The sequence below is a fragment of the Vombatus ursinus genome, unplaced genomic scaffold, assembly GCF_900497805.2.
Source record: "Vombatus ursinus unplaced genomic scaffold, bare-nosed wombat genome assembly UNPS02014781.1, whole genome shotgun sequence".
Classification (NCBI taxonomy): domain Eukaryota; kingdom Metazoa; phylum Chordata; class Mammalia; order Diprotodontia; family Vombatidae; genus Vombatus; species Vombatus ursinus.
The window spans coordinates 14,917,318-14,927,173 of record NW_020954559.1 but is presented as its reverse complement, the minus strand read 5'-3'; the positions used below and the strand labels follow the sequence as shown (position 1 = coordinate 14,927,173).

Genomic DNA, 9,856 nt, shown 5'->3' with positions numbered 1-9,856 from the left:
ATTCCTGAACAATGAAAGAGTGATTGTCATAATGGAATTTGGCCCATGGTACCATATAAGGACAGCTAGGTGGCGAAGCAGATAGGGTGCTGGGCCTGGAGTCAAGAAGGTTCATCTTCCTGAGTTCAAATCTGGCATCAGACACTTAACTAGCTTTGTGACTTTGGGCAAGTCACTTAACCGTGTTTGCCTCAGTTTCCTCATCAGCAAAATGAGCTGGAGAAAGAAATGGCAAAACACTCCAATATCTTTGCCAAGAAAATCCCAAATTGGGTCATGAAGAGTGAGACATGACTAAAAATTACTGAACACAAACACCATATAAGTCAACTCTTATCTTTTTGTGCTATGTTCCTCCTGGGACCACATGTCCTTTAAAAGGTTGGATGGGGCAACAACTGCATGTGTGTTTCTTTACTGGACCTTTATATGGAGGGTTCTAAACTGCATTATTCCTTTCTTGCTACCATTCAGTTGCATCACATTCCTTTCATGTGATCCCCAGGATTCAGGTCCTACTGGAATATTTACACCATTCTGTTATTCAATAATCATTTATTAAGTATCAACCATAGTCAGGCCTGGAGTCATACATTCTAGCTGTATGACCCTGGGTAGATCACTTAACTTCTGTCTGCCTTAGTTTCCTGAACTGTAAAATGGGGATAATAATAGCACCTACCTCCCAAAATTGTTGTGAGAATCAAATGAGATAATATTTGCAAAGTTCTTAGCACTGTCTCTGTAGGTCCTTAATAAATACTTGTTTCTTTTTCAGAAGATAGCCACACAGGACATTATGCAAACTCCAAACCTCAGATTCAGTCTGCACCACACTAATGGTAGAGGTGTGTGTGTGGGTGTGGGTATGTGTGGAAAACATTATTTATATGTCCAGAATTACTAGTGCTTGGACTTTGGGATCAAAATTAGGAAGACCCCTGAAAGTAAATTCCACAAACTAACAAATTATTCATTTGTTTCAACTTATTGCAAACCTAGTAGCTTTCCCTAAAGCAACTTAAAGACCATTTTCTTCTGATTGCTACTTTCTAACTTAATGTTTAGAATGTTACCTGTTACTCCCAACCCTAGCTCTCTTTCTAATTTGCCTATTTCTCTTGAAGGTACCACCTTCCTTCTAGTCCCACCATGCACAAACTCTTTCTCCCATATTCCACATAACAAGTCTTATCAGCTCTACCTCCACAATATTTTTCCCCTCCATTCCCTTCTCTAACTCACATGGTCACCACCTTAGTTCATTTCCATCACCTAACCAATAGCCTAGAAATTGGTCTCACTGTCTCAAGCTTGTCCTCTTTCCATACCATCTTCCACACAGCTGCTATAGTGATATTCCTAAAGCACAGCTCCAACCTTGCCAATCTTCTCCTTAATAAATTCCAGTGACTTCCTATTACCACTAAGATCAAATTTATTTAGCCTCTAAAGTCCTTCACAAGCTGGCTGCAGCCTACTTTCTAGGTTTGCATCACTCCTTCCCTTACACTTTCCGGTCCCACTCAAACTGACCTTTACACTCCATCTTCTTTATCCCTTTGTTTGAAAACAAGGTATGACATGCCTGGAATACCCGCCCTTCTCACTTCCACCCCCTTGAATCCCCAGTTTTCTTCAAAGCTCAGCTCAAGTACCCCCTGCTGCAGGAGGCCTTTCTTCACCCTCCTGGCTGCTGGTGATTCACCCATCAATTAAAAAAAAGAAAAGAAAAGAAAAGAAAAAGAAAAAGACATTTTCTTTACTTTGTATATACTTACATATGTACAAGTTTTCTCTCTTTGTAGAATATAAACTCCTTGAAAGCAGGGACTGTTTCATTTTTATCTTTTTATCCTCAGGCACAATACTTGGCCTGTGCTTACCGATTGATTGCTTTCTCCTTTGAGTGAATATATGATTTTTAGAAAGCCAGAATTCATTCTGAGCAAGCAAGGTAAATAACTTAGCTAATTAAACCAAGTAAAACTACTGGCAGGGGGGAAAAGGGAGAGGAATCAAACAAGAGATGTCATTGTAAAATAATAAGATTGACTTTCTTGTATGGTTCACAAATTAGTTATGATAGATTTAAGATGTCAGCATATAAAAATGCCCAGTTGTGTACTACCTACACTTCCACTCCCCTTATTTTAATTATTTATTATCATCATTACTAATAATAATAGCTAGCATTTATCTAGCAATTTAAGATTTGCCAAGCCTATTACATGTATTCTCCCATTTAATAACACTTTAAAGTCACCCGGTCTACCACTACTCCCCAACAAGCAAGTAGTCCTTAGCAGATGGTACATAGTAGATGGTCTTCCTCATCACCTCTGTTCTTTACCCTTTTAAGTATATCATAACAATGCCAATCAGGCTCTTTACCCTTTTCCTGTCTTTTATTGCAATTCTTCCTTGCCTATTTTTTCATCAGTTCCCTTTACAGTCATTTGATTATAAAATGTGCTATGTTGACAATACGAAATTAAGATAGGCTTCCAACTTGAATGAAACTAAATGTCTGAAAGACAGACATTATTTTGGCAATTTCTTTCCATTTTCTTTTTCATTCTGATGAAATTATGGCATAGCCAGTGTGCTGAATCCAATTAACTAGTCACAAATACCTGGTTTCAAACCATAGGAAAGTCACTTATATCAATCTAGCCTCCTCCCAATGTAGTGAAGTTATGGTAATGGAACCCCATGAGCATTCCTATTTCTTAAAATACACAATTAATACTGTGGTTGGACTTTAAAGAAAATTTCCTTGATGAATGGTTGACCTAAGTAAGTCATATTATGTAATACCACTATAATTTCAGAGTCTGTTCCACCTCTGCAAAATAGTAAATAATTTACAGACTTGGTAGTCACTGATTATAATGATAAGGACTCCTCTCCACTGTTTTTGGAAAATTTTTAAGGTTCTTATATATTGATCTGACTATTGTTTTGCCATTACTATTTCTTCCTTAGCATGACTGTTTTCTTTAACATTCCTATATAAAGAAATCCAGGATGTACCATTTTTGCCAGCTGCTCTGATCAAGATTCTAAGGTTAATGTAAGGGCTGTATAATTCATAGAGAACAGGTGAAGGAAGAATAATTTTAAGAATCTGATCCTAAATAATACAAATTGTAATATTTTGACTCCAGGAACAACAGAGATGAACACACACACACACACACACTCACACACACACACACATTACTTCATTTTTTAAACAGAGGAAATAATTTGTCTATAAAAATGAAAACACTTGAGAGAGGGAGACAGCACAGTGTGGTAAGTAGAAAGAATGCTGAATATGAATGTAATCAACAGGATCTGGGTTCAAATTCTGGTTCTACTAAGGTCACCTATGTGATCTTGGCAAGTCATTTCTCTGCATGGACTTTAGTTTCCTCTTCTGCCAAATATAAGGGTTATGCTGGATCATCTTTATGACTCCTTTCAGTTTAAAATCTATAATCCTATATCAGCTCAGGAATAGAAAGCAGGAAAGCTCAATAATTATAAGACATGAATTTTCATTTGGTGATAGGAAAGTGATTGAGAATTGGGGAAAACAGCCTAGAATTAACTAGATAATATAAGTCTGATACTGTACAACTTTGGAGACCTGTGTCACAGGCATATTATTATATTCTTGGATATATGATTACATTATATACAATATATATTATTACATTCTTAAGATAATACCACCAAGACAGTAAAATTAAAATTCTATTCAATTCCACCTTTCATGCTTGTTGCCACAAAGGATTAGATTGAACTACCATAAAACAAAGGCAGGACTCATACTTAGCCAATGTTTTTCAAACTGAATATTGGGGGGGGGGGGAGTTCTGACATTGACCATTAATACAAGATCATCACCTTTCTTCCTAACTCTCTGCACCTGAATGTGCCTTACCTTGCTTACCAGTATATTTGCTCCTTTCTATTTTAGCCATCAGCTTTCTTTCCTATCTAGTCCCAACCCTGGACAGGCCATAACTCTCTTGAAACACTGATCATTTCTAAAATAATTGAAAGAAAGACAAATTGTTCCCATCACTCTCCCTTTTTTAAAGACTCACTTTCTTAACTTAATAGAAGGATGATCTGGAGCATGGGAAGGTGATTTCATAAGGGCATTCTGAACTGTCATGGGGTGAAAGTTTCAGAACTATCAGAACCTAAGCTTCTCCAGGAATAAGAGGAAAGTTAATTTAGTCATTTACTTCCTGGATAACCATGGTCTCACCCAGGCAAAATAACAGCTCATGTCTAGCAAAATATGCTCTGGATTTTTTTTTCTCATATGAATTTTTCCATGTTAAAAACTTTAGGTTGCTAGCACGATTTAAAAAGTCTTGGTATCCTGGCTAATAATAGTAGCTAATTACTGCATGGCACTTTACAGCTTACAAAGCCCTTTTACCCACAGTATCTCCTCTGGTTCTCCCACAGCCCTGTCAGACAGCTATCCCCATTTTAATGCCAAGAAAATTGAAGTTTAGAGAAGTTAAATGAGGACTAGTAATTGGCTTCATTTTAGAAAAACTATATTAAAAGTTGTTTTCTCTTGTTAACCAACAACAACCATTTTGTCCCGATGCATTAATATAGCTAATGTTACTATGACAATAAGTATATAAATGACTATACATGCAAACATTTAACATTTTAATATTTTGCTTAAAAAGCTGGGAACAAAGGATTGATACTTCTTGAAAAATTAGCTTCCTTGACTTTTAAAATTCTAAACCATAATCCAGACTTTCTACACCAAAGAAAATGTATTTGCAATGTACTTTCCCACCTGGCTCTCCTTTGATTAAGAACTTGAATATGCTGTTTAAAATGGCAAATTTTAACAGGGCTGGGCAAGAAATCATTTCCTCTGTTCCAGCATTTACCAAGCAATGATTTTTTGCTGCTTAATGTGCTGTTTCATTCTCTCTTGCCTCGAGGAAAACACACCCAAGTATTATTTGTGCATTTCCCAAACATCCCAGACAGGTTTAAAACCCTCCTGGCTAAACTCCTTAAGACACAAAAAGCTTCCTGCTTTTAGGTTATGCCCTAGGCCCCAGCATACCTGATGATCATTTGCACAAATGAAGAGAGAAATGCAACCCATGAGGGGAAAGTGTGTGGTCTGGATAATGTGGTTAGGAGAGGAGGTGATGCATTCTACAACGGATTTGTAAAGGAAAAAGGAAGCTCCCTGGTCTCTGGAACCAACAGGAAACAGTTACCTGGTAACTTACTTTCCCCAAGTAAACCCTGGATTAACAGTCTAGGGATACTAACAGGGTTTTGAGATATTGAAAAAATACCCCACCTTACAGAGTTTCACTTTGGGAAAGTAAGTAAGAAGTAGGCCAGTGGTTCTCAAAGTGTTTCCCAAGGAACAAGAGGGCCCCCGAAATTCTTTCAGGAGGTCTTCGAAGTCAAAACTGTTTTCATAATAATACTGTTTAAATTGCTAATACAGAAAGTATCGACAGATTATAACCCACATAAAAGCTGGGGCGAGGGTGGGGGGGCTCAATAATTTTAAGAGGGTAAAAGGGTTCGCAGATCAAAAAATGTCAAAACCGCTGAAGCAGTCTATGAGGATAGAAGCAGAGGAGTCTTGTTTTTGAAGTTCCAGTCATAAAACCAGAAAAAGAACTAGGAAAGCACAGGCAGGAACCTATGAGCCTCGAAGAAATGCATCCCAAGAGTTAACTCCGAACATTTCTTGTGAGCTCCCTACTGTAAAGGGCTTCCCTAAGCTTAAGCACTCTTCGCAAAAGATAAAGGATTTGGTTAGTAAAGCATCCCCTTGGCCCTTGCGCCTACCCCTACCCCGGTACCTTCATCCCATCCCGTAGGAGCCCAGAGTGCCACTGATTCCCAATTAAAGTGAAGAGTCAAAAGATGCTCTAAGAGCGGTGGCCCCTGGACATCCCGGGAGCGGGGCGGGGAGGAGGCAGAACACCGATGCTGGGTTTACCTGCAGCGTCCAGCAGAGCCAAAGGACCAGGCACCGGAGGAGGAGGAGACTGCATCCTCCACCTGCCCTCCTGGGCTCCAGGGGCGCCCGGAGCCCCAGCGTGTGGTTCAGGGTGCTCTGGCTCCGGAGCCGAGTGATCAGCTTGCCCTGGAGCGACTCTCCAGAGCTGGGCTGCCGGGACCTGTGGCTGCCCGGGACTAACTCCCTCCCGAGGCTGGGAGGGAGGGCTCTCACCGCTCGCCCCCAGGGCGCCGCCGTTTCGCCTCCGCTGCTTTCTGCTGCTGCATTTATCCTCTGCTCAGTCCCCCGGCTCGCTTCCCTTCCCTTCCCCTCCCCCCCCTCCCCACCTCTCGCAGCTGCTGCTGCAGAAAACCCTAGGGAGGAGGGAAGGCAAGGGAAGGAAGGAAACGTGAGTCTGTAGTGTGGTCCCAGCGAGGGGATTTTACCACTTCCTAACCATCCTCTACTTCACACCCACTTCCCCTCCCATTCATTCAGCTCTCCCCACCCCCACCCCCGAAAGGGAGCCCTGTTCTGCTCCCCTCCGAATCTGTTTGGGATCCAGGGAGAGCCTAAGAAAAGAAGGGAGTAAGTTTTCTCTGATGGCTGTGGTGACTCTGAACTTAATTCCCAGGATTACACTCACCACGCGGAATGAGCCAGACCAGCGCTCCCATAACTTGCCACCGCTTGTCAAGCACTCAGTGCCAGCCACACTGAGACCCTCTGGCCCTCCCAGAGAACCAGGCCATGGTCGTTCATGGAGGGCCGTGTGAAAGCCAGCATCTCCCAGAGTAAAATCACTGGGTGATTTGCTGGGGGAAAAGGAAAAGGAAGGGAGATGGGAAAAGAAAAGAGGAAATGGGAAGTGTATGGCAGCCACAGTAAAAGACTATGAAAGGTAGCATGGCCTACTAGCTATTATTCTTGCCTGTGACATACACTATCTCTATAACTGTGGGCAAATAACTTATTCTCCCAGAGCCTCAACTTCTTCAGCTACAAAGTGGGGATAACAATGCCACCTCAAGGCATCTAGGTGGCAGTGGATAAGAGTGCTGGGCCTGGAGTCAGGAAGACTCCTCTTCATGAGTTCAAAACTGGCCTCAGCCACTTACCCTATTTGCCTCAGTTTCCTCATCTGTAAAATGAAAAGGAAATGGCAAACGACTCCAGTACCTCTGCCAAGAAAACCCCACAAGGTGTCATGAAAAGTTGAACATCATGGGTACCGATCTTAAAAGGTGGTTGTGAGGAATAAATGAAATTATGCGCTTTGCAAACTTTAAAGCAATTTATGAATAATTTTTAAAAATATAAATAGAGGTGAGAACTCCCATTTTGTCTAGGCAGTATGAGAAAGGGTATTCCTCTTGGAGTTAGAAAACTTGAATTTCATTTCCAGTTTGTACACTTACTTAGATGTGTGATTCTAAGCAACTCATTTGTCTTCACTGCATCAATATCCATCTTTTGAAAATGAGAATAGGATGTAAAGTTTTTGAGATCAGGGACCATCTGGCTTTTGTATTTGCACAATGCCTGGCACGTAGTAAGTGCTTAAATGCTTTTTGATTGAGTGAGTACCTACCCTACAGGAAAGTTTTGAGGAAATAATTTTGTAAATAACATGCTAGAAATGTAAATGATTAATAAAAATATTAACTAGAGTAGCATGTTAAACAGTATTCTAGGAATTTCATTTCCCTCCAGCAAAAATACATCAGGCAGCTGAAACATCCAATGAAACGCTGAGTTTTCGTCAGTCTTTTAAGGGAAATTCTCTCTAATTGTTGGGAGAAAGCATCTCTTCTTAGAGAGCAGGACATTCTTTGAGCAAGGAAGAACTATATCTAGTTAAGGGGTAGAAGGAAACTGATAAAGAATTCAAGTGGTTCTTTTAATTTTTTCATCCTATATAATAGCCGAGGTGTTAGGGAGCCTTCTTTTACTATCTAGACCAAGGGTTGTTAAAGACTGTGAGATATATTTCTTAAAATATTTTGATAACTGCTTTTCAATATAATTAGTTTCCTTGGGAATCCTCTTAATTTATTTTATGCATTTAAAAACATCATTCTGAGAAGGGATCTATGACAAAAAGTGTTAAGAACCCCTGATCTAAACTAACTTAAGTCCTTCTTTGTCCTGGTCATATGAAAAAGAAGAATCAGAAAGTTTTCATGCTGAAAGAAATTCTCCCCCTCCCATGTTTCAGTTACCAATCATGCCTTTCTCAACCAGGCTTCAAACAACATCATCTATCTACAAAGCTTTGATCTCCACTTAGTACAACGGTGTATATCTACATATCTACCTATATGTATGTCTATGCATATGTATATGGATATATATATGTATGCATATATGTGTGTATATACATATATATACACTGTGTGTGTTTATACATATGTGTGTATTGTATATACATACATACATACATTTGTGTTTGTCTATACATATATGTGTGTATAGATATAGATGGATATATAAAATATGGTCCAAGATTTTTTCCAGATGTTTCTTATATTCCCATCTTTCAGATATATTGAGAATCAATTCCTAATTGTCCCCAAACTTATGTATTCTCCAGTATAGCCCTTCTCTGGTGCTGTATCCACTCCACCACCTAGCTGCCCCTATCAGTTACTTCTAACTATGCCTTTGATCAGCACAAACTGGTTGAGACGGCTTGTGATTATGAAGTGCTGAAGGGTTGCAAATCATATTATGTATTATCTTATTTAATCCCCACAATAAACTGGAGGGTTGGTGCTCTCTTTATCTTTCTTTTATACAGGAGGAAACAAATTCAGAAGCTAAGTGACTTTACTTCTTAAGGAAACATAGCTAGTATTCAAGACAGGATTTGAACCCAGGTCTTCAAAGCAGTAACTTGATTCATGATGGACACTGTCTCTTACACTATAACCAATTATTATGCAAATGGATATGGAAATGATAGTAATTTTTATATATCCCATACATATTTATTACTGAAATCAATTTATGAAACTAACAGAAAAGGAACAAATTCTTTAAAAAAGTAATCTTTTTAAACATCTGCACCTTAACTGGCAATTTCCAAAATTGTAAGGAAGTGGCATTTATTTCTTATCAAGAGTGATGAACCTGATACAAAAAAATTATGTGCATAATTGTGCCAGAAGTTCTCTATAAACCCAGATTAGTCCTTCTCTAGTCTCTCCTCTTGAGTTGTGCCTATTTTTAATGACAATTTTCATTTGAAACCATTAAGGAATGAGACATTTTTGCTTCTGCATTCTGAAGGTCAAATGAGTGAACATAATGAGGAGATGACAGCTGAACTTCCACCCCAATGGCAACATGAACTCAAAAACATCTTCTTTCTAGGTTAATCTTCACATGACTTCAATCTGGTTTGGCTTAGATGTATCTTTCACTCAGCTTTCCGTAAACTTATTTTTCCCTTCACTGCATCTCACTGTTTTATGAGGTAATATTTATCATAATCTTCCACTATCATCCCTTTTCAGATCTTATAAACAAGTTTGTATCCTATTATTTCTCTTAGCTACCATATTTCTCCACTTGGCAGGGAGTGCAAATATTTGCTAGTTGAGTGGAGTCTTTATTGTGGCAACTGATAAACATTGGCTAAACTTCCTTAGGATATTATAGAAGGTTAACTATGTTGATGTCTGTTCTTTTATCCAATTCCAAGTTTCACCTTCAATATCCCACTTAAATAAGTTAGGTTGGAGCTGATTCAACTGTATGTCATAGCTCAATTTTCATTTCAATTTTTCTTCTCATTTGATACTGATTTTAATCATTAGTTTAACTAAAGTCAGTAGTCTGACTGTA

At 39.1% G+C, this 9,856-nt stretch overlaps 1 protein-coding gene across 2 annotated transcripts in view; it reads right to left on the bottom strand.

Annotated features, from left to right (window-relative positions):
- Nucleotides 1-6,802, bottom strand: part of LOC114046242 (transmembrane protein 255B-like) — a 134,328-nt gene extending 127,526 nt beyond the window's left edge. The window contains exon 1 of one of the 2 annotated variants that reach the window (XM_027866501.1): nt 6,654-6,802. In XM_027866501.1, the coding sequence (XP_027722302.1) occupies nt 6,654-6,684 (31 nt within the window). In that variant the 5' untranslated portion in view covers nt 6,685-6,802. Of the gene's footprint in view, nt 1-6,007; nt 6,319-6,653 lie in introns of those variants that run through there. The other variant, XM_027866500.1, reaches the window with a different exon arrangement.
- Nucleotides 6,803-9,856: the final 3,054 nt, after the last annotated feature.